We start from the raw sequence: 27,148 nt of genomic DNA on the forward strand, positions 1-27,148 counted from the left end.
AGCAAAATAGTTCTTGACTGTAGTGTAGCAGATGGGACTTCTATGAAGCTGCTACAGCTGCCGGAGCCTGAAGGGAAATGGTCACCAGCAGCCTGATTCTGTCACACTTGCTGTGCTTAAACCTCAATGTGTTAAGCTGATTCAAGTACATCCTCAGGAGTGCTGGTTAAAAGTCTTGATGGAAGTTTTTTCAGTAGAAAATGTTTACCAATTTTTTTTTTCAGTGGAATGTATCAATTTCCTTTTTTTCCAACAGGAAATTTATCTGGCTGTTTCATTTTTATTTTGACTTTACTGCTTTGTATTTAAACAGGGAAGTCAAAACATCAATAACAAGTTAATGCCCTTGAGATTTCCATTAAATAAGGAGCTGGAGGCAGGTTTAGATGGGGATTGCTATTATGGCACTCTGCCCACAGACAGCTTGTGCACACTTTAAAAGGGGAGTACAGTGGAATATGAGAGCTTCATTTATTATATTGTTATATATTTCAGAGTGTTGTTTGAAATAGAAATCAGTGACAGATTGCAAATCTGTAAGCATTTATGCCTAATTGTTTTAATACATTTTGCAGATTTCCTTTAATACATTGCATACACAATTGGATAATGAATGGAATTATTAATACTGTTTCAATATGTCCTTTTATAACGGAAATATCAGAGCTACAGCTCAATTATCAAATATTTTGAAATGTATGTCTAGTCAGTATATCTTAAATTAAGCCTTGGTACCTGGCAATCCTTAATAAAGGTGGTAACTTCTAGGAGGATTAAAGAATTGCTGGATTTCTTCTAATGAAATTATCAGTGTCAGGCAAGTCTTAAGGCATATTGCAGCATTAGCATTTAAATCAGTTTTGATGTCACTGAACAAATGCAGTATTACGTATTTCTCTTCAAGGACAGTATAATACTTCCATGCTTGTTTTACTTTTTTCCTAATGATACATTGCCCTCTCAGTTTTTGTGAGTGATGCTGAAGTATGGTTCTTCATTAACTCTCATATTTCATCTTCCCTGTATGTGTGATAGACATAATTTTGCATTATTTTTGTTGAACCAGTTTTCCTGTGGCTTTCATACTGTTTTGTTTGTGAATATGTTAATATTTATTGCTGTTGCTAGAGATGAAATAGGTGTTGCTATAGATGAAATATTATAAAACACCAGGGCTTTGTAATTGCATGCTATAGAGCAGTGGTTCTTAAGTGCAAAAATGCTGCTAGTTCTCCTCACAAACACCTTTTTATTTTTTTAATATCATAAGAGAGACCAAGGAGGATTAAGGACCTTGCAAAAAAAATGGACTTCATTTCTCAAGGCCAGACTGATTTGTACCATCCCTGATAAGAATTTAATTTTCAATGTTATCAATGATGCTTTTATTCTCAAATCTCCAACTTTGAAGGAACCAGTGATATATGGAGTCTTCACCCCACAACTGTAAGTGTGCTATAGCCTTTTCCTGGATAAGTACCTTTAATCTCAATTTGTTACTACAAGAAAATTATGTTACTCCTATGTTTTGTTGGATTTTGTTTTTTTTCCTAATTTCTTCCTGAATTAATAGGAATAATGTGGGGTTGTCAGCAGTGTGTGTATACAATCTGTCTACTGTAGAAGAGGTTTTCTCAAAAGGAAAATACATGCAGAGTGCTACAGTGGAACAGTCTCATATAAAGTGGGTACGATACTATGGGGAAATTCCGAATCCTCGACCTGGTGCGGTAAGTTTCTATAGTCTTGGATATCGTGACTTTTTCAATGTTCAGGAGGAACCAGACTAGGGAATACTAGTAACCTACTAATACTTGCCCTCACCTGGTTACTTCTTATAAAAACTTCATAGAAAAATACTCAAGTGATATGTTCTGAACTTTATATCTGGGAATCAAAGTCTGGGTTTTTTTAATTTGGAATTAAGTTGTTTGCTAGTTTCATATTTCATTATTTTGCTAATAATTTTCTCATTGTGAAATAGAACTCAGTTTACACTAGCAACATCATACCCTTTTTGTTCATATGAAAGGAAGTGTAGCAACTGTTGTATTGTCTCAGTAGAATCAGCATATTTATCTAATGTAGTGCACTGCATTTCCTAGTGCTGGGTCTCTTTCAGACTTTTTTTACTTCCTTATGTTCCTTACAGTCATACTGTTGCTAGTACTGAAAGAGGTAATGGTTAAAAGTACTGAAGGTGCGTGAGAGCACAGAAGGAATATTGTCCTAGATTGTATTTTGGACCAAAACAAAAATGTAGTCCAAAGCTCAGGGATTAGCACATCAAAGTGCTGTGAGGACCTTTCTTGGTACAATGAGTATAGTGTACAGGTGTGGTTACTGACCAGAATAATGTGGAGAAGAAAATGCATGCAACTGCTGTTAATTGTCTTTATTTTGTACAAGTAAATGGTACAATTTGGTTCTCTTCTTTCTTTTTCACTTGCTCCCTATCCCCCCTTCTAGTGTATAAACAATGAAGCCAGAGCATCAAACTACATGAGTTCTCTGAATTTACCAGACAAAACATTACAGTTTGTTAGAGATCATCCTCTAATGGATGACTCAGTGACTCCAATGGGAGACAGACCTCGCCTAGTAAAGCGAGATGTGAAGTATACACAGATTGTAGTTGACAGAGTCAGAGCACTCAATGGCACCATCTATGATGTTATGTTCATCGGTACAGGTGAGTTCTGCAGAGCACCTGGTTTTGGTGATGCACTGATTCTTAAGTTTTTTTAGAGAAACTCTTGAGATTTCCATATTTACAGGGCTTTTACAGTAGCTGATGTAAAAACAAGTAAGGTGTCATAGTAAGTGGACAATCTTAGGTGCTTTGAAAAAATATTGCATGAAAAGAACTGCAGAGCTTCAGTGAATTTAGCAAAACCACACAATATAATTCCCAGCTGGTCCTTCTGTGCCCCAAAATGTTATTTCCTGCTTAGAAGTCCTGATCATGGCAAGTTTAATGGTTGCCTTTGACACAGAATTGTTCTGCTGAGCAGCAAGCAGATTACTGAGAAAACTTAGAGCAGTTGTGAAGGCTTTTTTATTGCCTTTTAATTTCAAAGCTCTTACTTAAATACATTGCTTTCTTGTTTCAGATCGAGGAGCCCTGCACAAAGCTATCAGCTATGAAAATGGAATGCATATTATTGAAGAAACACAGCTTTTTCCAAATTTTGAACCAGTCCAAACTCTCTTGCTTTCATCCAAAACAGTGAGTGTTACAAGCATCACAGCATTTATTGCCTTTTGTTCTTTCACAAAACTTTTTTTGCACCACTTTGTGACCTTGGGACAAGAGACTATCGCTGTGCATAGAGCCAGCCAAAGGCTGCATTTGTAACTCAACATGCTGCAGCAATCACATATTGCCTGCTGCATTTCAGTATGTTTGGTAGGTGGTAAGCTTCTGGAGATATTTAGACTTGGGGAATGGCTAGAGGAGCACAGGGTCTTCACTTGGTTTCCATATGCAGAAGCAGGAAACTGTAAGATGTTTAAGAAACTAGTTTCAGTTTTGCAGGGCTGTAAAAAACCTGACCCCTTGTGGCCACTGCAGATTTGTGAGGAAAATTCCCAGGGATTGAGGTTAGCAGAGGAGTGTGTGTGGTTTTGAGGAAAAAGACCTAAGAAGAGAGAACAGTCTTCTAGCATAAGGACTCATAATTGTGTAGTTGACTTCTGCTGGCCCAATTCTCTCAGGCTTCTGCATGCTGGTTGTGTCATGGGAGCAGTCACGTTGCTGCAGCTGTAGGTGGGGGCCTCTGGTGAGGTCCTGTCTGCCCAATGGGCACCAGCTGCAGCTCCAGCTGCATGGCACAAGAGCTGCTGCACACTCCAAACCTGGCAGCTGTCCTGCACTGTTTATCAGTTGTTTGGTTTAATCCTAGAGTGCTTTTATGACAGTAGGAGAAGAGTCACTGTGTGTAGTTTGTTCATGAGTTAGATTTCTGCCCCTGCTTGCTCAGAACTTCACATCCATGAATATATCTGTCTGTGCCTAAAGTCACTTGTAGCATCAGCATCAGTGAGGTGTTCTGGGTTTCATAAAGATTGAATGCCTCTTTTGAAGTGTCTAGTGGTAATACCAGTATTCAGTAGCTACCTAGTGATCCATACATAAATGCTCTGCAGCTTAGGTGCTTAGGAATACTTTGAAACAGCTTTTATGTTCGAGTGATATTTAATAAAATTTTGCATGTCAACATGATCAGCTCAGTGGAACTGAGCTTTATGCCATAATTTTTACAAGCTCATTCTGTGTGCTTATTTATCCTTTCATGCTTATAATAGAAAGAAAGGACAGAGTGTGTTTTTGCTAGACAAATGGAAAGCAGGATTAAAAGCATCTGTGCTTAGTTTTCCATAAACTTATTTGTATTATTTTTGTATGATATGTCATACTGACAACTCGCTTATGTATCTGTGCAGTTATGTATTATATGTGTATATATACACACACACAAAATAGTTGCTTAATCTGCAAAAAAAGGTTCAAATTACTTGTTTTGACAGGCAGTTTTGGAATTTGCCCTGTCATAGGAGGTAATGATTGATAGCTCTTCTAATATATATGCTAATACCCATTAATTGTGGGATCATTCCTACACTGGCTTAATTATGATTTGCCTATTTCAGGGGAATGCTAAGAAAGAGATGGGCATTAAGCCTGATACAGATACGCATCATGTAGCAATTTCAGCATGCACTTTGTATGCTGAAGGCTGCTGTAGGAATAATAGCATTGAATTTATTCACTCTGGGTCCAGGTGCCACATTCTCACTGAAGTAATGCTGTCCAGAACATTCCCATAAAACCAGAGATCCTTTTCAGTGATGGGGAGTGGGAGTTTGGGTCAGCTGCCAGAGTCATGGTAACTGTATAGTCACTATACCACCCAAACAGGGATTCCTGCTGCTCCCCAGCCTGAAAACACAAGTTTCTGCCTCCACAGTCAGTGGCTACTGAAGTCCATCACAGAGCTGGTAATTGTGTTACATGTCATGGCATCTCACAGTAGTGGACTAACCACAGAAGGGTAATAATTACCCTCATGGTGGGCTTTAGACCTCTTTGGAGTCAGAGTCCTTTCTAAGAGCATTTTTCAGTAGTCTCTAGGTTCTTCCCATAGTGTGTGGAGGGTGGTGGGCAATCAGATGAACCTACAGTAGATCACCTTAATTCCTGCTTGACTGGAAAGTGTGTCTTTTTCAAACAGTTTGCTCAGCTCACTGCATGTTCCCTGGAATCTTTGATGTATGAGCTGGGAAACATGCCAAGACACTACAGCCCATGTGCAGTATTGCACTGTTGCAGTGTTATCCAGCAGAGCATTTGAGAGTGAGCAGTGCTTAGTGTACTTTGGAAATCCTTGAGCAGAACGGGAAGCTTTTCCTAGGAAGTTGTATGTCTCAAACACTTTAAACTTCTTCTGTGAACACTGCAGCACTTCCCTTTGAGGTTTTGCCTGATAGTGTGTAAAGTTACAGTGTACCTTTAGCTATCATTTTCCCTGAGCTCTAAAGCAGCTGAGTGAGATCGAACAGCTGCCTGCCTTTTACATTGAGTGTGGTCTCTTCCTGCTCCGCTCCCAGTCAGACTGCTTTGGGATCCCCAGCAGCAATGGTTCAACAGCCATTACGATTATTTTCCCCTTCTTCTCGGTGTCTTGCCACTGCTGTTTCCTTTGAGTACTACCAGTGTTTTTTCTTAAGAAGCATTTGACTCTCTTAAGGATGATGCTGATGTGGCTGCAGAGAGTGGCTGGCTAAAGAGCTGAAGGCAGTAAGGCTGCTTTGCGTTAATAGGAGCAGCCCTACTGCCTGCTCAGTCTTGCATGTGCCAACTGCAGCCTTGTCACCAGCACAGCCATGACTTGCCTCATAGAAGGATTATTGCATTCATATTTCTGGGAAAATTGATTTAGTCATAGTTAGACATGGTTACTTTCCACATACCCATTCCAGTTTTTTGTTGTCTTTTTTGCACTTTTCAGCATTGCTGCAGTATTTCCAAGATAACTTTCTAGAAACAAAAGCTAATCAAATGCTTACTCTACTGAGGCACCACTTTTTTACAAAAAAGGCTGTATGTATGCAGTTCTTTAATAACACTTAAATTGTTACATGAATTGGGTTGTTTGGGTTTGAGGCTGTGATTTTTTTTTCTTTAATTGTACTTTGTTTTCTTTAGGGCAGAAGATACCTCTTTGCTGGTTCAAATTCTGGTGTGGTGCAGTCTCCAGTGGCATTTTGTGACAAGTACACCACTTGTGTTGACTGTGTTTTAGCAAGGGATCCTTATTGTGCTTGGAAACCTCTTGAAGCTTCCTGCATTGATATTTTTAAAGAAGGTGAAATGGAAAGGTAATAGTATCCTTTGATGTCCTTACAGTTACAATCAATAGTTAATCAGTCTTGTCCCATACTGATAATTGGAATTTTAAAAATGGAATGTTTTAAAATACAAACTTTTTCCTATCCATTTATATCTGCTAGTGCTGTTTAGATGACTCTTATTAATCCAAGGGGATGGGCAGACTTTAGGAAACAAGATTTGAAGTTGTAACGGTTGGACTTCCTTTTACAGGAACTGGATTCAAAACATAGGTGGAGATGCATCTTCTTGTTCTGGTGAGTTTGTCTTTGAAGAGCTCCTTCATATGTCTGGGTGGAGCGGTGAGAGAGTTCTGTTTAGTTCAGCTTTGCTTTTGTGATTATCTGGACATTCATTTACATTGTAATAGGTATGGGATTCTGCCTTGAATATTTGAGCATCTGTACAACCTGCATGTTGTCTTAAAAACTGTCTGTGTTTGTATGCATTTCAGTGTGCAGTGCACAACCCCTGAAATGAATGGGGGCACCTCAACAGTGACTTGTGAATGAAAGCAATACCAGAAGTACTTCTAATGCAGAGGCCTCTGTCTCTTTGATGCAGCATTTGACATTCTACTGTGAGCTTTGACAAGTGCTTGGTTATTGCTGCTAGATCAGATTAAATTATTCCGAAAACTGGTTTGATGGTGAATAGAGAGGGGAAACTTAGAACATGATACAGAGCAGCTGAAGGACCTTCCATAGTGCTTTAAAGCAAGTAACCACAGGTCCTTTCTTTGTCCTGTGTGCTGCTGCCACCAGATCAAGGAGATCATAAAGTGGAGTAGAGTTACAGGAGATTTTAGCTACAAGTAAAAAAAGCTCTTAGGAGATTGATGTACTTACTTTTTATTTATAATCCAAGCAAAGTATGGACCACCATGAGAGCTTTACTTTTAATTTTTTTTATTAACTTATGGGATGCCATAAGTTGTGGGTGTGCCGTAAGTGGAAATATCCTTTTTTTCAAAAGAGAGTTCCTAGTTCAGTTTCCTCTTGGATACTTCGTAGTTGCTGCTTTACTTGAAATGCACTGATTGGATATAAAGTGAGACCAGGTACAGTATCTTTCTCGAACAGTGACTTCGCAGGTGCACACTCAGTTGTGGATCAGTGAGGTCTCACCTTTATCTAGAAGCGGAGGCTGTCTTAGAGTTGAGGTGTCCTGTCTCTTAGTTTGTCTTGATGTTCCACATGCAGCTTGGTATTCCACTGAGATTCTTGCATGCTGTCCACCTGGTTTTGTGAGGTGAATGCCATAATCTTCATGCTTCCAGTAAGACTGTAACACAGTCTGGTGAAGCTGTACAGATTAGAGCAAACTGGAATCATTGCTGATACTCTGCACGTTCATTTTGATGTTCCAGATAAAGTAAGAGAGAATCCCCTACAGCATACATTCAAGCATGGGAGCACAGCAGAACTCAAGTGTTCTCAAAAGTCCAATCTGGCACAGGTAGTTTGGAAGTTCAAAGATGATGTTCTGAGAGTGGAGAGTCCCAAGTACCGTCTGCTGGAGAAGGCACTGCTCATCTTCAATTTATCAGAAGGAGACAGTGGTGTTTACCAATGCTTGTCAGAAGAAAAAGTGAAAAATAAGAAATTTTCTCAAGTGCTGGCTAAGCATGTTTTGGAACTGAAAAAAATGCAGCATACCGTGGTGGGCCCCACTGCAACAGCTGCACCAACAGAAGGTAATAGTGATGTGCCAAAAGTGTCAGCTGCCTCCAACACAGAGCTCTTCAATTCAATTCCTGATGCAGTTCCAGAAAAGACAATGTTCCTCAAGTCAAATGATAACTTCCTGTTGATGTTCCTCTTCCTCTTCTTTTTCATTCTCTTTTTGTGCCTGCTTTCCTACAACTGTTACAAAGGCTACTTGCCAGGGCAGTGCTTGAAATTTCGCTCTGTGATGCTGCTTGGTAAGAAGAAAACTAAGTCAGATTTTTCTGATTGCGAGCAAAGTGTGAAAGAGACACTGGTGGAGCAGGGCAGTGTCAGCCACCAGAGTGGGGAGCAGCCCAAGCCTGCGCATGACACTGGCTACGAGACAGAGCCCGACTGCGGGAACAGCCAGCTGCAGGCTGGGGATTCGCAGGCGTCCCGCGAGGCCAAGGACAAGCCCTTCGACGTCAAGTGCGAGCTCAAGTACGCCGACTCGGACGTGGAGGGGGACTGAAGGAGCCCGTGGTCCCTCTCAGTGGCGGAAGTGAGCTGTGCTCCCGCAGCTGGCTGTTTGAGCACGGAGACCCTGGGTGTAACCCCATAGCAGGGGTTACAAGCGTAAGCTGTACAGCAAGCCAATTTTCGTTCAGATCTCAACAGATTAGAGAAGTGGTGTACTTGTCTGGAGACATAGCATCTTGTGTGGTACTGTCTTTTTTTCTGTTTTTTCAGATGGCCAGTTTCAGATCACTACTTGTTTATTCCCAGTTTTCCCCCCACTGAGCACTTTGCTCTAGTGAAGCTACTTGCTTGTTCTTTGGCCATATTCTTCAATAGAGTAAAAGTAACTTTACAATTCAGTTGGCTTTAAAAAATACTTCAGTCTTCACATATTTTTAGTTGCCATTAAAAAAAGATCTAGTTCCATTTTAATTCCAAATTGGAAATTGAGTTTAGTTTATCAGATTGGTAAATTATAGACTTTTGTCCAGATTGGGACATATTTTTTCTTTCCTTCTAGTGATTGTTTTTAGTTTTATGCTTTGTGTTTTGGCACACTAGATCTTTTTAGTTAAAGTTAATTTTTTAACTGCTCTACAAGTATCTTAGATTTTAAGGTATAATGGGGATAGCATTGCCTTGATTTGTGTAAGACTCAGGGATAATCTTGTTTAAAGGCTCTTTGCTGCTTTCTAGAAACGTAGGTACAACAATATCAGTACAAAACATGGAGTAAGTGGGGAATGGGGAAGGAGGAAACAAATGTTTCTTTTTTTAATTTTTTTTCCTCCCCCCCACCAGCCAGCCAGCTGGACGTAGTCACATTTTACTTTCTGAACAAAACTGGATTTATTTTTTTTTTCTTTAGTTAATAGAACAGTACAGGCAAGCAACTGTCAGTTAGCAGTGACAAGGAAAGAGGTTTCTTGCATTGTGGAAGCAAAACAGGAATCAAGAAGAATTAACTCCAACAATTCAGCTAGTGACTCGCTGGAATGGACTGTTAGGACACAGCCTGATGAGAAAACGTTGCTGATTTTTTTCTTCTTTTCAGATTCAGAAATAACTCAGCTTCTTTTTGTGACAAATACTTGCAGCGTCACCCTTTCTGGATGATACCTTCACTCTCCTATGCAACTGGAGACTGGAACTGGAGCTGCTTAAACAATCAGTCCTTTGAACTGTTTATGTGAATCATGCCTGCTAATGTGAAAGTGTGCATTTGTTCTCAGCCTGGTTCACAGCAGCACTGTTTGTCTGTAAAAGCATTTTATGTGTGCAGTACAGTCCTGAAGAATTGTTCTTCTCACTGCTTCGTTCTGTAAATATTGCTAGAAGTAGAATACATTTTAACAGTAAATAGCAGTATGCCTGGGCTGCTTTTCTGTGTTGAACCTTCATGCAAACATAATTTAGACCATCTTAGTGTAAACAGTTTATATTTTATAAGATTCAGTTTGGTTTTATTTTTCTATTTTTAATTATGTACATATAACAGAATAAATATTAAAATAAATTGTATTACATCTTGGATTTTCTGAAATGTGACACGACAGTGCTTTCCATTTGGCAAGCACTAATGTTCCTTGTGATTTCCTTTGGGGGGAATGTAAAAACTTCATAATTAATTTGAAGCAGCCTCTCAGCTTCAACTGAATGGGTAATAATGGAGGGTGGGGAGATGGGAAGGATGGGAGAAAAACATTTTGGGAGGAGGAGGAGAGTGCTCTTCTCTAGGGACCTAGGGACACTTCGTCTTACTACCTTTCTAAAACTCATTTGTCTTTTGCATTATTTTCTCATTGAATGATGTATTTCTTGCAACTTCTTTCCTTAGTACCCTTTTACTTTCTTTTCTGTCCTCTTCTGTCACACAGCCTCATCTCCTATATCTTTCCCTCCTACTGGTACCTCCTTTTTGTCCTGTGTGGGAAGTGATTCACCTCCTTCACCCACCAGTACCCAGCCTGATGTTTGGTCTAGCAAAGACCCTGTAAAGGTCATGTTGTTGCCACCTTTCCTAAGTGACCAGGCACAGCATGTTAGTGTGCGGGGACCCTTCCACCTCTTCTGCCAAGCCACAGGTAAGTTGGAGGACCCCTGTATAAGCCAGCACTTTCTGCATTAAAGTTTTAGCTATGTCACCATATACTGTATAAATCTTCCTTTTGTGATGTTTGGGGGTGGAAAACAAGAACAAAGAGAGTATAAGGATGCCAGCATGCATCAGGATGCCAACATGCTCTTACCAAGAATAAGTCACTGCAAGTACCATACCGTATAATGGAGGCTCTGATTCAGCAATCCACTTCAGTATGTTGATAGTGGATTTTATTAGGCTCACTTGCGTTCTGAAGGAATTCGGTGAATCAGGATTGCATCTGGATGTTTAGCAGGTAGATATTTTCATTGTCAGTGTGTATGCAGTTTAAAAAACACACTTCTTATTTGAAATTTGAATTTGAACTTAGCATATTTTGTGGACCAGGTCAGTCATTCCTTTTTCCATCTTACTTCAAGTGGCAAAGTATATACACTAGTAACTTCCATTTTATAGCAGATATGTTATCTGACGTGTACAGGAGGACACAGCTATTTTTTCACAGCAGTTCAGCTTTTTTTCCAGTTTTTGTTTGGATTGTTACAAATTATAATTTGTAATTGCTGGTTTAAACTAAGTATGATTTAATGGATCAAAACAGGTCTTCATATGTAACCTTATTCTTTAAAAGAAGAAATTATATAGCTTGAATATAAAAAATAGTGTTGTTCCCATATTGGCATCTCTGTTAGCCTTACGTGGAATCAGATGGAAATGCATGAGTCTTTATTAACATAGATCTTAACAAACGCACTGTTCGTATTTCCATGGTTAAAAGGAGCAACTGTGGGATGAAGGTTCTTTCATAGACTAGAATAATTCAGATTGGAAAGCACATTTCAGCAGTTATTTGTTCACTTTTGTGACAGGTAATTCAGACACTTAGTAGTCCACTATGAAAATAAAGTTACAATAGCACAAAAGACTTAAACAATTTGATAATTGTGCTACAGACCTAGACTTCATTTTAGAATTCCTTTTTTTCATCCGCCAGTACCCAACTTAACATAATGCTGATGCTGCTCTTAAAAATTGTCAGTAATTGTATTTGAATTTAGGAAGGAAGGCACAGTGTCCTAAAGTCAGCACATGGACTCCACTCCTCAGGAGGTGTAGGGGTGAATAGTGGAAGAAACTCTTAACAACCACCTGAAATCCAAGGGATGCAGTAATGGTACAGGTGGGGTCAAAGTGACCAGCTATAGAAGCACTTCAAATGCATGTCAAAGCAGGGAAGGGCTGGTCTTTGTATTATGGATGGAGTTTTTGCTCCCTTTGGGAAGCGAGGCAATTGGCTGACACATCAAACTCTTCTTACCCAGAATTACAATTTCAGTCTCTTGATTTAAAAAACATGCAGACCAGCAAATGCAGACCAGCACACAGAACTGGTGCAGATACTTGCATCTTTCTGTGTCTTGCACGTGAGGCTATATTAATTAATCCTGGGTGGGGGGTGGCTAAATAATTGCTTTTGCAAGGAAGGTCTCTGTTTGGATTTGTTCAGTATCAGTTTATATGTCTTTATATTAACATAGCTTTAGTGGAACTTGATTTCTCTCAGCTATTAAAATAAGGTAAAATACGTTGCAAAGTGCAAAAGGGTTAAATGAGACTGGCAGAGAATTGAATGTTGTGCCTGGTTGTCTGCAAAAAAGGATATGGCATCAGTAAATGTATGATGCAAATACATTGCCACATCATCCAGTAAAAACCTCAAAGCTTAATTTTAATTAAGTTTCTAGCTTAATTGTTACTTTATCAGAATTGTTGAATCTCTTCATTTTTTTAAATTGTAAATATCTATTTCAAGCTGTCTGGAAACTCAGCAGGAGTTGGTGAGTTCTTTTGATCATCTATTACTCATCCCACATGTTTTAACCTGAAAGCTCACCTAAGGATAAGACTTTACAACCTTGTAACTGGCTCATTTCCATAAGGTAAAGTTAAGTGGATACAGCACAAACAGCATTTGTGGCAAACTGGTACATTTTTTCTGAAAAATAAGTTTTTTCAAGCATGGAATACTTCCAGTCTTTTGGAAGAGGGAGGGATAAATCTCCCTTTGCAAATTTTCTCCCAGTTTGTCTGTTTACCCCCAAAGAGTCTAACATTTCTCCAGAGACCTGTCTGCTCTATGTGTGTGGACAAACATTAGGTTTCCTGTGTACTTTCTCTAATAGAAAATTTCTCTCCCATTACAGAATTTTTTAAACTTCTAGAGGCAGTTCAGGCAAGTTTCAAATAAATTGAACAAAGTACTACACTGTCTAGTTCAGGGGAGAAACAGTGATTTGGCGATGTACGCACCTGCTGTATAATTTCTCTGGTGTGCTCTGTTGAAATTGGGTATAGTAGGAACAGGTTTTTTCCCAGAGTTTTGATTCTACTCGAATATGTTTTACTGGAATGTCCTCCCCCTGCTTTAGCTACATGTCCATAATTTCACAGACAAAACTAAAATACAGTGAGTGTGCTGTGTGATAGTTTAAATGCTTTTATAATCAAATGCTGCAAAACACTGTGCTTCACCTGCAGATCAAGCCTCTTTGTGTCCATGGTGTCAAGATGACTCCCTCCCTTAAATTCATCTGTAGCTGGAGATTTTACATATTGGATTGTTTTCATTCTCAGTAAAAAATCCCTAGTAGTGTGAAAAAAGTTCTGTGAACTTGGAAATACACTTTCAAGGAGTTGCTATTTCATGGAGATACTGAGATGGGTATCTGGTAACACGTACAATGCCTGTTCCCTGTGGTTACACTGTTTTAGAAGGAGTACAAGAAAAGTTTCCTGCATCTGTGGAAGAATAGATCCATAACTTGCAATAATCAGAGTTGCAAGTGGTTCATTAGAGATTCCTCTTTGTTGGAGCCTGAAGTTGCACTGAAAAACATGCAGAAGGGTGGGGAAATTTTTTTCCCGTAGGAGGAGGAGGTCACCTGTCAGAGACTGACTTACCCATGGAAATGAGTAAGTCATTCTTGGATGAGAGTTTTTTGGTTGGTTGGTTGGTTGGTTGGTTGGTTTGGTTGGTTGGTTTTTTTTTTGGTTTTTTTTTTTTTTTGTGGTTTTTTTTTTTTTTGTGGTTTTTGTTGTTGTTTTTGTTTTCTTTTTGGGTTTTTGTTTGTTTGTTTGTTTGGTTTTTTTGCCTCATTTGCATGATTGCATCAGCCATGGTGCCCTGGGGTGGTCTGGTCTGGTGTTGAGCTCAGGTAAGGCATGGAGGTGTGCATCAGCCAGAGCAGAATGAGCCTGCCTAGGAATGTTCTTTGTGCTGGACAAAATGTTTGTCTGGAATGACAAATGACATCATTTAAATTACAGTGTATCAGTATCTTACAGTGAACTTTACTTGGGTTGTTACTTTTCTGTTCTTACAAGAACACCAATATCAAATAGAAATTTTTCATGCACTGGTGTTTTATAATCAGTTGAAGTTGGTAAGTGGCTCTTAATTACAGCTAGGGAGAGATACAAGGCTAGTTTTTGAAATGTGGTAATAGTTTAATTGGTAGCCTTGAAAGGAAAAGCTCTGCATCTTCCAGGACAAATCAATCCACAAATATTTCAAAACTTTAGAAAATTTTTGAATTTTTATGCAGTATATTTTCAGACTTACACAGTGATGCTTTCCTAAGGAATACCCATGACTTTAATGTGCAAGAAGAATACCTTTTTGGGTTTTTTGTTGTTGCTTTTGGGATTATTTTTTGTTGCTGTTGTTTGGTTGTTCTGTTTTGTTTTGTTTTAACTTTAAATTAGTTTTCCTGTAAAGACTAGAATAAGTTCAATGTAAAAATAATTTAAGATTAAGGCAAATTAAAAAGCATCAGGCATCAAATTATAAAAGAGGAGAGCAAGGAAAAGAAGTAGAACCAAAAGTGTCTTGTTATTTTTTCCTTAGAAGATTTCGTTAATTTATTGTTTTCCTACATTTCACAGTGTGCAGCTGACTGCACTTGTACAGGTTTTTCCTGCGGAATGAGTAATAAGGTGCAGGTGGGAAACATCTTGTGTGGCTTTTGGTAGTTTATAAATTATTAAAACATAAAGACCCTGAAGTACCTTGGGAGATTCAGTCCACCTAGGACTAGCAGCTGCAGCCTGCAGTAGTTAGTGCTTTTGTGATGTGCATAGAGCACTTGAGGCTGCACACCTGCTGCAGTGTGTCCCGTGCACAGCAGTTGGTGTTTTGTACACTCACCACTCAGTCTTACAGGCTGCATCTCATGTCAGCAGAGGGCTTGGGGAAATAAAGCCCTTGCATGGTTTTCAGAGCTTTGCACTGGTAAAAACCCCAGTTTTTACCAGATTTTAGCCTCACAGTTTGAATAAGCCACCCTTTTGAGAGAACAACTTGTCAAAAATTCTGGTGAGGCCAAGGCAGAGAGCTGGCACCTCTGTGCAGGAGTACCTTTGTGAAACAGCAGCTTTGCTATTCAGTTGTACAGTTCATCTTTTCAGCTTGCTTGAGGATTGGGTGCTGCATGGGCTGTCAGCAGAGATGAACTGCCTGGGTCACAAAACGGGCAGTATTCTCCATTTGAATTTAATGTACACAATTTTGGGAGACTGCGAGGGAGTAGAATTTGCACCAGCTTTTGTAGTGTGACTAGGTATCTATGAAAGAAGAAGCTTGCTTCACATCGGGGACTTTGAGACCCAAATACCTTTTGGAATGCCTTCTCTCAGGAGGGAGAGGGATTAACTTAGGTGTGTATTTTCTTCTCTGTACTGCTTGCTTGCAGAAGTTTACCTGACCTCCCAGTTTAGCCTTTCTTTTTTTGCAGTTCAGCATAAATATTTCAACTTTTTCTTCTTGCTAATGTGGAACTCTTGATTCAGTAATGTCTCAGCTTGAAGCAGTAACCTGGTAGTAACTGCTACACCCTGGCCTTGATTGAGCAGCTGTATTTCCCAGCCCTGCCTAGTGAGATGTGATGGGTTTGGACTGGTACTGGAATCTGGACCATAACCACAATTTTATGCTATTTTCCTCAGAACATCTTGTTACTTCCTACTTCAGGATTGCAACCTGACTACCCGTACACTTGTTTTACTTCCCCATGAGAGCTACAGCCTGTAGACTTGTAATTATAATCCGTCCGTGTGGTGGCTGATAAAATGAGTTAAACCAAATAATTTAAACCAAAGCTGTCATATTTTTTTAACTATTTCAGCAGGAACTGCTACGAGAACTGTCTCAGTGTTTTGTGTGCATTGTCCCCGGAGTAGAGATGAAAATGTCATTTCCATCTCTTCAGTCATCTTCCTGCTAGATCTACCTGTCAAACACAGCAAAAGCAGTAGTTTATGTTCTCTGGAGAATAGAAGTGATTTTTGGAGAGCATGTTACTCCTTAAAATATGTTGTCCAAATTTCTTCACTTTATTTTAAAACTTAACATAGTAGCCTTGTTAACTGATAGGATGGTAGAAAATAATTAGGCAAATACTAAGTGCCAGGGGAAGTTTAGGCTGGACATCAGGAAAAAGTTCTTCACAGAAAGAGTGGTGGGGCATTTTGGAATAAGCTGCCCAGGGAGGTGCTGGAGTCACCATCCCTGGAAGGGTTTAAGGAAAGACTGGATGTGGCACTTAGTGCTGTGCTCTAGTTGATAAGGTGGTGTTGGTTTATAGGTTGGACTTGAGGATCTCAAAGGTCTTTCCCAACCTCATTAATTCTGTGATACTGTGAAAGGGGAACCTAATTTTTTTTTTTTTTTTTTTTTTTTTTTTTTTTTTTTTTTTTTTTTTTTTGTTACAGTGCCTGGTTCTACCTTACTAGTGCTTCATCAGATTTTTTTTTTTTTTTTTTTTTTTTTTCACGGACAATTATTCAAGTTCCAATTGCAAAACCTTTTTCTGGACACTCTCAGCATGTGAATAAATGCATGAACAGTTACAAATTGCATTTTTTTATCTAATGGGCCAGTCAGCCTTTTTCCCAACCTGCTTTTAAATCCACTCTGAGAAGAGTGGAATCCAAGAAGGTGGATGCTGTGTCCTGCTTGCACCTACGTGTGCTGTGTATCACCTCTAGGGACTGGTTGCTGCTCCCAGCCCTTACATGGTTCACGTTCCGCAGGAAGCACTTCTTGCTGTTCATCTGCCATAATAAGGCTGCATCAGCTTGTGGTGTTGATGTTACACAAAGGGATGGGTAATTTAATGAAGCACCAGGTGTCTGCAGGACCTCATGCATTCTTCAGTGTGAAATACTTGGTATGGGAAGTAATACTCTTCGGCATTTCAGAGAGGTCTGTTGTCTTTGCTTTCTATTGGCTTTTTTTTTCCATTGCTGTCAAGCTTGTCTTCTAGAATGAATTGCCCTGATTTAACAATCCAACACCAACCAAAAAAACTACCCAAAAAATGCACCCCAGTTATACAGGCTACAGGCTATGTAACTTGCATACTATTTGCAGAAAACTGCAAAGATGCTTGTCTCAATTTAAAGATTTTTTTCCCCTACTTTTCCAGTCAGCTACCTTCTGATGGCTTCAGTTCATACTGATTTATTATTTTAGTATCAGCAGCAATGACTCAGACTCCTACAACTCAAGAAACTGTGACCAGCCCTAAATCTTTCATTCACATACTGACTAGTGCTGGTGATAATGTTTCATGTTAATGATTGACTAACCTCTTCTGGGCTAACTTTGATGTCTGATTTAAAAGACCTTCCTGCATACAGATTATAGTGCCTTTTTAAACCTTAATCCCTGCTCCAGATGAGAGCTTCCTGTATGATCTTGGTTTTCAGAAATCTGGGATGTTTGCTTCACCAGAATTCAGCAAAGCTGCAAGCTTGATAACAAGCATTAAATCCAGATGTCATCCTTAATCTGATGCACATGGTGAGCTTTGAAAGAGGTTTTGATGTATATTGGTTATACAAGGGAGGTTTTTTCATAAACTTTAACTTCCCATCCCTGTGGATAGCCTCTGGTTTGTTTAGATTATAGAAATTTGTGTAAAAGACTTTTTGTTACCCTGGTAGAATTTCTCTCTGGGATACCTGTCGGTTTATCTTCACTGGATTTCAATTTTCTGTCAATTTGAAGAAATTATTAGCTGGGGTGTAGGTTTTCTGATGGCTCCTGCTTTTATACTAACTCCCCTGTGTGGAAATGTTTTCATGAATTTAGGGAAGTCTTATTCAAATGCTACCCTTCAAGAACTGGGTTAGAAATGAGGGAGGCCTTGTGCTGAACCACCACCAGTGGTTCACCACTGCTCACATTTTAAAATGCAGCTTCACTGGGCTGCTTTTGAATGTCTCCACAGCTCTCTTCACATGGCAGCACTTGGCACAAGGAGTCAGCTTGGCCAGTGCTCCCTCTTGCTCCCCCTATCTTATGTCACTGAGCTGTACTAAATCTACTAAATCTGCTTTCTTTAAATTAGTGTCTCCAAGCTGTCTTGAAAACCATATGTCTATTAGGATGTGATGCATATATGGCAAATGCTTAATTTGGTGCATCCCCATGCTGCTCTGAATCTGTAGCTTTAGTTCTTTAAGTCTGGTTTCATTTACTTAATTCTTTTAACATTAGGTCAAATTTACATCAATAACCCACTGAATGCAGTCAGACTGTGGTAGAAGATTACAAGCATTTGCAGTTGTTTGAGATTCTATGCTAAAAATGGTGGTTGAATTTTTTTTCCATTTTTGTCAATGGAAAATATTGAGAAAAAGTTATCTGGGTATTAAATATGTGGTTTTTATAACTCAGCCTGATTTGACACAGGTCATAGAACCCATTCTGCTGGCAGAAACTACCTGGGCCATTACTACTCTGGCTTTTACTACCTGGGCATTATCATTTCATTCAAACTACTGAAAACAGAGAAAATGAAATCTATGTGAGAAAGAAGCAAACACTTCAGAGACACTGGAAATTTTGAAGGCCTTATGCAAAGGAAAGGGTAGTTCAGATAATGCCACAAAGTTTCTTGTATTTTTGTTTGATAACTGTTAATTCCCCTTCTGAAATCATCAAGGTGTTGAAGTTGATTTTATTTAATCATGTGTAACTAGCGTAGTTTATTGAAGCAATGTTTTTGAAATTAACTGTTTGAAATATATTTCATGGCTGCTTAGGCATAGTTACTTATGTACCTATCTTCTTGTGCTGTTTAATTCTCTGCTTGATTATTATGTTTTAATAAAATTACTTTCTTAAAATCTTTCAAGCATTCCTAACATGGATGGCAAAGTAAGTACATCAGGTCAGAAACTTGTATTTTAAAGGTTGCACTAGACATGTAATTAATTTGTATTATAGTGACGTTAAAAATAAAAGCAGAGTATATGTTTTTATTATTTTCCTTTATCTTCAAAAAATATTTCCCTAACCACTACACTGAAGTCTGAATTTCTTTCCAGGGAGTTGTAGAAAATTTGCATTTAACAAATGTGATTTAAAATTTTTGCAGATGAAACTTTGTCACAGTGTATTTTTTTGTATTGATCCATCCTGAAAATGAAATCAAAGTAGAGAAGGTAATTGCCTGAAAATTGGAAACAAGCTGCCCTGAAATAGGATCAGGAAAACCCTGAGTACCTCTTGCATCTAAATTTTGCTGTCAACCAGTGTAAGTGGGGATGAGTGTGTATCTCTGGGGATTTCCAGTGCTTCTGACTGCACAGAAAAATAAGAGAAGGGTAAAATTGCCTAGTTGCACTTCATAAGGGGCCAATCTCAACCAACACAGCTTGCAAAATTTCATGTATAAGGAAATTGCTACATTTTAATCTCTCAGTGAAATGTGGATGTAAACTGAAATTTCGGCAATTTTCCAGCACAATTGGGATCTTTAGCACTAGAAAATAGAGCAGGTTCTCTGGTGCGAATAGTACATTTGACATAAGTTTAGGGAAGTCTCCTGCACTAAACATGCTGCTTCCTTGCATGGCTCTAAAATGGCAGTTAGGGATTTTGATTTTTTTGCTGTGATTGCACTTACCAATCCTCCCATTTGTTCAAATTCCAACTTCAGCTTTAGGTTACTAAAGTAATTTGTCCCTGGTTCCAGACTTCCCATGAACTTAGTGACATGTAACCTATCTGCTGTTAACTGTAGAATGAGTACACTCATCCATAAAACACCTTTGAAAAATAAAAAGGGTATGTGCTAGACCAGGTATTTTCAGTCCAAGGTATGCTTGCCCTTTCTGCCTTGTTAGAGCTGCTGTCAGCCCTTCAGACTGTGCCACTTCCCTCAAGAGAAACTACAATGCTTTTACTAGATCATGTCCTCTATCATTCACACTTACCCTTACTGCTAGTTTATGTGCCCATATTTGTGAGAGATTTGGAAATAAAACTTAGGAGTTAAGAATATGCCGTGATCTCCTTTTTGCACAACATAAAAATGTCTACTATGTACAAATACGTAATATGTACACAAATGTAAAAACTAGTGGTTTTTTTCCCCTGCATGATTATCTAAAACTTAATGACAGGATTGTAGTTTTCTAGGGAAAAAATGCCACATCAACTTGCAGTATGAAGTGCTCACAGTAAAAGCCATAGTAGGCTCTGTCAAGACATATTGCAGCCATAGTTCATTTTCTTTTTACCCCAAATTTCTCTTCACATCTTCTCTTGCTAAGGCTAGTCTGGATCCTAGGCCCAGAGGGAGAAATAGTTATGTTTTAAACATCAGAATTACCAAGTTCTTAGCTTGGCTCAGATGTCTGTATTTTAAATTGAAAGGTTCTGATGCTGCCAAGTGCACTTCAGCCAACCTTCCTAGCTAGTTTTCTGGGAGCAGCTGTTCTGTCCTCCAGGCTACTGTCAATCTCTGATTTATTCAAATATTGCCCTTGCAGGTTAAGACAAATAATAGTAACAAAGCTAAAAAATTAGATTCCTCTTTGTTGTTGATCCAAGGTTCTTTCAAGTTCTATCTTGCTTTAGTGCCTGCTGTGACTACTGGTTCTGTGCTTTTTCCAATTCTACCTCTCTCATTACTGGTTCCAGCATCTTTGATGCACTGAGTTCTTGAACTTTTCCCCTCCTGGCCTTTTTTTCAGATTCCGTGAGGCATGTCTCAGGTGTTTTCAGCTTGGTACCAGGACCTAGGTTGTGCAGCAGTAGGCAGTACGTCCTGGTGCTACAGGAATTCGCACAGGCAGATGGTGCTGGTGTTCATCATTGGCTCTTACCACGTGTGCTAAGTTCCCCATTATGCAAATCCACACAGAATTCCTCAATACAAACCCTCAACTTGGGCTCGAACCTCAATTTCCCGTGCTAGCTCCTCTTAATCCCACATTTTTGGTATCCAGAATTTCAACTGAAGAAACCTAAGAAACATTTCAATCAACCATTTTTATTTTTAAGCCCAATCTTGACATGATGGGGCTTATTTTCTTTTCAAAGACTCATCTTCTATTTTCTTACAGAATAACCTGACATTTTTACAGGTCCGAATAACTCCTACTTTGTCTGGAGGAAGAATGGACAAAAGATGAAGGCATGCATCACAGAGCAATCTCACATGCTGCTTGATGGCAGAGGGCATTTTCTCAGCTGGGTGAAAGATTCAATATCAGAAAACACAGAATACAGATGTTCATTCATCTCAAAAGTTGGGAATGTAACGTCAGAAGTGCTGATCACAGTGGAAGATAAAGGTAGGCTTGTTTCAAGAGTATGCCATTTTTGGCCTGACCCTGATAAGAGTAAAGCTCTGTAATATTCACCCAGAAAACATGAATATCTAAAGATGGTAACTTTTGCCTACTCTATTAGTATGCACTTCATTTATGGAAAGGTTTTAGAGGCATAAAAACTCCTTCCTCTATCTCCTCTCTCAAAGGACTAATGTAAATTAGCAGTTAAGATCTAGAAATTCAACCAAAACCTGATAAACTAATTCAAAAAACCTGAAAATCAGATGAGTAATGGAGAGTTACAAATAAGTACTCTGATGGAATTCTACAGGGTAATGTAGAAAAATTCTTTAATTTATAAGGACTTAAGGAAGTCAGATGGTAAAGAGAAACCCCCACTATGCTGGATTTTTAAAATTGCATGATTTGTAAACCACTTACGGTTTGAACTGGGCAAGGTCAGTTTCCTCTGCTCCATTTGGACACTTAGTAGGCAGGAGGGCAGTTAGGTAACTTCAGCAGCTGCAGGATTTTGGGGTGTCCAGGCTACCTACTGCAGTTAGCTCTTGAGACCTTACCCAGGTGTAGAGAAGGTCTGAATAGTCTTTAAAAAGACAGCAGGAGCAATGAATATGATATAGCAGGGATTTTCTTGGCAAGATGAAGGAAGAGTGAAGAAGCTGGTTAATACCAAATGTGAGTCTGTCAAGGAAGGCTCAATGCTTCTTTTTGCAATGACAGAGAAAAGCCATGCAATCGCTCCAGTTACTTTGAAGTCTGTCTCAGAAGTAGAATTAAGAGCATCTCAACCAAACCAGTGTAAATGTAAAACAAATGAAAAACACTGTGCTCTAAAAACATACATTTCCACTGTCCCAAAAGATAAATAGAAAATATGTCACCATAAGTCTTACATTCTGAAAAAAAAAGCTGACAAATAGACCAAGACGCAGTAACACAACCCTCCTTAAATTATCAATGTAAGGAAGTATAAGGAATTCTTGAGTGAAATTACATGGCATCTACAGATGGCTGAAGGATCAGAAGCAGCAGCATGGGTTTAGGAGGGGCAGGTCCTGCCTGACCAACCTGGTCTCCTTTTATGACCAGGTGACCTCCCTGGTGGATGCAGGAAGGGCTGTGGATGTTGTGTGCCTGGACTTCAGCAAGGCCTTTGACGCTGTCTCCCGCAGCACACTGCTGGACAAGCTGGCAGCCCACGGCTTGGACAGGAGCACTCTTTGCTGGGTTAGGAACTGGCTGGATGGCTGGGCCCAGAGAGTGGTGGTGAGCAGTGCTGCATCCAGCTGGTGGCCAGTCACCAGTGGTGTCCCTCAGGGCTCTGTGCCAGTTCTGTTCAATATTTTTATTGACAACATGGATGAGGGTGTTGAGTCTTTCATTAACAAGTTTATGGATGATACCAAGTTAGGAGGAAGTGTTGATCTGTTGGAGGGTAGGAGGGCTCTGCAGAGGGGCATAGACACGGTGGATTGATGGACCAAATCCAGCAATATGAGGCTGAACAAGACCAAGTTCTGGGCCTTGGACCAAGTCCAAGTGTTGTGGCTACATTTTGGCCACAATAACCCCTAGTGTTACAGGCTGGGATCAGAGTGGCTGGACAGTGGCCAGGAAGAAAGGGACCAGGGGGTGCTGGTGACAGCGGGCAGACACGAGCCAGCTCTGCCCAGGTGGCTAGGAAGGCCAATGGCATCCTGGCCTGTATCAGCAACAGTGGCCAGCAGACCCAGGGCAGTGATGGTACCTAGTACTCAGCATTAGTGAGGCCTCACCTTGAGTTCTCTGTCCAGTTCTGGGCCCCTCACTTTAGGAAGATGATAGAGTGTGAAGGTGAGATGCTTGGAGCATTTCCAGAGAAGGGTAACAAGGCTGGTGAAGGGACTGGAGCACAAGTCCTCTGTCTGTCCTCTGAGCTGGGGGAGCTGGGGTTGTTTAGCCTGGAAGAAAAGGAGGCTCAAGGAAGACCTGATTGCTCTCTTACAACCACCTGACAGGAACATATAGCCAGATGGGGCGGGGGGGGGGGTGTCAGTCTCTTGTCCCAGGACAAGAGGACATGGGCTTAAGCTATGCCAGAGGAGGTTTAGCTTGGACATTAGGAAGAATTTCTTCACAGAAAGGACAATTAAACATTGGAATAGGCTGCCCAGGGAACTGGTGGAATCACTGTCCCTGGAGGTGTTTAAGGGAAGACTTGGATGTGGCACTGGGTGTCATGGTCTGGTTGACAAAGTAGTATTGGATCATAGAGTTGATGATCTCAGAGGTCTTTTCCTGATTGATTCTGTGATACTGAAAAATGGGGAATACTAACTGGACATGTTCATCATGTTAACTGGTCTGTTCCAACATGTCACTTTCTCTCCAGGCTTATGGAGCATTCCTGTGCTTGTTAGATGGGTTTGAACTATTAATTTGTCCATCCTACCTTCTGTATCTCAAATCACAGATAATGGCACTAAACCTGTTTACTCTGGAGGCTATTAAGTTTGCTGCACAGTGTAAGAGACATAACTATTTCAACAAAACTTACTGCCAAATAACATTAAAGGATGTAGAGCAAAATGAAGGATGGGGGTTCCTTCTAGCCCCCTTCCTGCAGGACAGGCCGTCCTGAATCTGATCAGGTACTGTTCTGACATTACATGGTTATACAATCATCCCATTTCCATTCTCAGATAGTTCCAGTCAGGATGCATGGACCAAAGAATTTGATACCTGGAAAAGTGCCATCAACGAACATGACAAGATGATGCAAAAATGGAGGAAAACATGGGTAAGACTTTCATAGACTGCTTCTTGTACTTCTGCAACTGCATGTATTAATATAACAAAATGACCAGTGTTCCTGTACATTCATCATTCCTGACCCACTCACTCAGCAGTAAAGTCTGTTCTATGTACAACATTCCTTGAAGCTGTGTCAGCTTATTCCTTCAGTCCACTAACCAAGTGCTCATCAGTCAGTAGTTGTGTTCCCGCCCAAAACATTAAGTCTGTGTATAGTGAGTGGGGTAGATAAATTTCATCACATCTGTAGACTAACTGGATTACTGGATTGCAGAGACTACTGGACTTCATAAATGGTACTGTCCATAAAAGCTGACTTTTTTTTTTAAAAGAAGTCCATACCCATCTCTTAATATTTTTCTCCAACAGCTAGAACAAAGATCACTTTTGAAAACCTTAGATATTATGTGTTTGCTGCCTGTGGAACAGTTCGTATAGGCAACCTTAAGCCCCATTTTCATTTTTAGAGTGGTATTAACACATCATTCTGAAATTTTTCTTCAGGAGACCTGCAACAAGAGAAACAGCCTCTAATGGACAAAGGAATTAACAGGCTAGAAGGAGAAATATATGCAAGTTAAGAGTACCTGTTACTCTTATTATTAAACCATTTGGAGATGTCTTTGCAAGTGTTAGTACTGATATTAAAACTCATATTCAGGAGAATCACCTAAACCATGAAGTGGAAGGGGATATTCTTACTGCACCAAAGAATAACTAAGCTAAATTACATGGTACAAGAGAGGCCACCCATCCCATGCTGCAACTACCTTTGGTTTTCTGATGTCAGCTATTTCAGCTTAATAAAGAACAAAAGTAGTCTCAGCAAGATTTGTGCTGTTCAAATAATGTAATATGATGTTTTCTGTTTTGAGTTCATTAAGCCAACCAGATAATTTTGGGCTTGAGGATCTTGGCATAAGATTTAGAAATTAGGACGTGGATCACATTTATTTAAAGGCATTTCAACTTGTACACTTATTTTTCTTTTACTATGTTTACCCTTATGTTGCCAGTGTTTTGAAGAGCATTCCTTTCTAGTGTCAGCAAGCTCATTTGTTCAAACATATTTCCACTGGTAATTGTGCTGGGTTTTAGTTAATTTTCTTCACAGTGGTTGGTGTGAGATTGTTTTGGATTTGTGCCAAACACAGGGTTGATAATGGAGAGATGGTTTTGTTACTGCTGAGCAGGGCTCACCCAAAGCCAAGGCCTTTTCTGGCTTTCTGCACTGCCACCATGGCAAGGACATTGGGGGTGCAGGGGAGGTTCGGAGAAGACACAGCCAGGACAGGTGACCCCAACTGACCAAGGGGATATTCCAGATTATATGGCATCATGCTCAGCATATAAAGGCGGGGGGGTATATATGGAGTGATGTCATTTGTTTTCTCAAGTAACCATTATGTGTGATGAGCCCTGTTCTCCTGGAGATGGCTGAACACCTGCCTGCCCATGGGAAGCACTGAATGAACTCTTTGTTTTGCTTTGCCTGTGTGCATAGCTTTTGCTTTTCCTATTCAACTGTCATCATCTCAACCCATGGTTTTCTGGATTTTACCCTTCCAGTTTTCTCCCACTGTGTAAGGCTGGGTGGTGCTTGGTTGCTGGCTGGGCTTAAACCATGACAGTAATAAAGTTTCTATACCAAATAAAAAAGTTCTGGCTAGTGCTTAAAATACAGATAGATTACAAAGTATGCAAGAAGACTCTTTAGTTTTTGCAAGTTCTTCTTCTATATTTGAGATAATGTAGCTTAAAAATTCTATGCTGAATGAATTCAAAGACCATTCCTTATGATGATCAAGTGTGATGATCAGACTGAAAATGTGAGGACCTACCCTGTCCACAGTAAACGTGTTCTACTGCATTACTGCTAAGAGTTTTGTCCTTTTGTCCTTCTGCATCTAAGAAACAAAAGTCTCATGTATAAATTAAATTTTCTCTATTATCTGCTTAATGGATTTCAACAATCTAGAAGCAAGTAAGATGCTCCCTAATAATCAATCAGGTGGAGAGCTGCTTCGAGCAGTATCAGAAAGCTTCAGCTCACCCCTAAGCTCTCTCCTAACTGTTAAGATTTAAATTAGAGTGTTTCTGATATTAAAGAGAGCAGTCTCCTCATGCTAAGACTTGAATGATCCTTTTTTTTTCAGTATCAGATCATCTTGTCACACGTGCAGGGTGAAAACTCATTTTTTCCCTACTTAAGCATTTTCCCTGTTTTTCACATAGGCATTTCATTAATGCTGATGCTAACTTCTGACACCACCAGAGATAATTTTTTTGTCATTTGTTCTCATATTTTTTTTCTTCTCAGGACAACTATAAATAGACTTTTCTGAATTGCTTCTCTTCCATTTGTTAACTGATTTGGAGAACACTTAGTTCTGTGCTTCAAAGTTTAGTTCTGTGGAGCTCAGTGGGAATATAAAGTAAGAGAGGGGTCAGGGTTATGGGTGATGTAGCTAAGCTTTGCTTGTTTCTACAGGAAATTACAGCAAGTAGTAAAAAGTTGCTGAATTTTTTGTTTAGTTCAATTTTATGGGGAGAAAAAAAAATATATATATCAGTGTACCACTATTAGTTACCAAGGCGGTGACACCTTACAGTAATTTTGTTTAATACTCTCTAAGAACTAGAAATAAATCCCTAAGATTGTGAACAACCTCTAATGTTTCTGAAGTTTTATGCTCTTCTACAGTAATACAAAATAGAAAACATGGTCAAAACCCAAACTTCTTTACCAACTGGTCCTCATTCCATGCAATGACTGGATTTATCAGTTCCAGAATTTTAGATGTGCATCCAAGTGCCACAGATACAAATGAATAAATCACAACTTACCTTTGCATCAAGGGTATATGCTGGCCAAAAGCATGTTTTGTCACTGGGACCTTTCACCCCCGATTTCCAGTTAAGATTAGAAGGAACTAATACAAAAAATATCATCACCATAACCAACGCATTTCAGCGTAAGGCTGGCTCCCCTTGTCAATGTTCTTTCCCAAAAGTGATGTTTCAAGTATCACTAAATTCCCACAA

General features: G+C 39.6%; 1 protein-coding gene across 10 annotated transcripts in view; it reads left to right on the top strand.

Moving 5' to 3' along the window:
- Nucleotides 1-27,148, top strand: part of SEMA4D (semaphorin 4D) — a 111,464-nt gene that overhangs the window by 72,238 nt on the left and 12,078 nt on the right. For 3 of the 10 annotated variants that reach the window (XM_053968788.1, XM_053968786.1, XM_053968787.1), the window contains 7 exons: nt 1,271-1,446; nt 1,574-1,730; nt 2,470-2,692; nt 3,114-3,229; nt 6,209-6,381; nt 6,605-6,648; nt 7,761-10,085. In XM_053968788.1, the coding sequence (XP_053824763.1) occupies nt 1,271-1,446; nt 1,574-1,730; nt 2,470-2,692; nt 3,114-3,229; nt 6,209-6,381; nt 6,605-6,648; nt 7,761-8,572 (1,701 nt within the window). In that variant the 3' untranslated portion in view covers nt 8,573-10,085. Of the gene's footprint in view, nt 1-1,270; nt 1,447-1,573; nt 1,731-2,469; nt 2,693-3,113; nt 3,230-6,208; nt 6,382-6,604; nt 6,649-7,760; nt 10,086-10,436; nt 10,644-12,473; nt 12,499-17,428; nt 17,459-18,862; nt 18,885-19,104; nt 19,147-21,100; nt 21,311-23,991; nt 24,090-24,607; nt 26,049-27,148 lie in introns of those variants that run through there. The other 7 variants (XM_053968789.1, XM_053968790.1, XM_053968791.1 and 4 more) reach the window with 6 other exon arrangements.

Source organism: Vidua chalybeata, chromosome Z (genome assembly GCF_026979565.1).
Source record: "Vidua chalybeata isolate OUT-0048 chromosome Z, bVidCha1 merged haplotype, whole genome shotgun sequence".
NCBI lineage: Eukaryota > Metazoa > Chordata > Aves > Passeriformes > Viduidae > Vidua > Vidua chalybeata.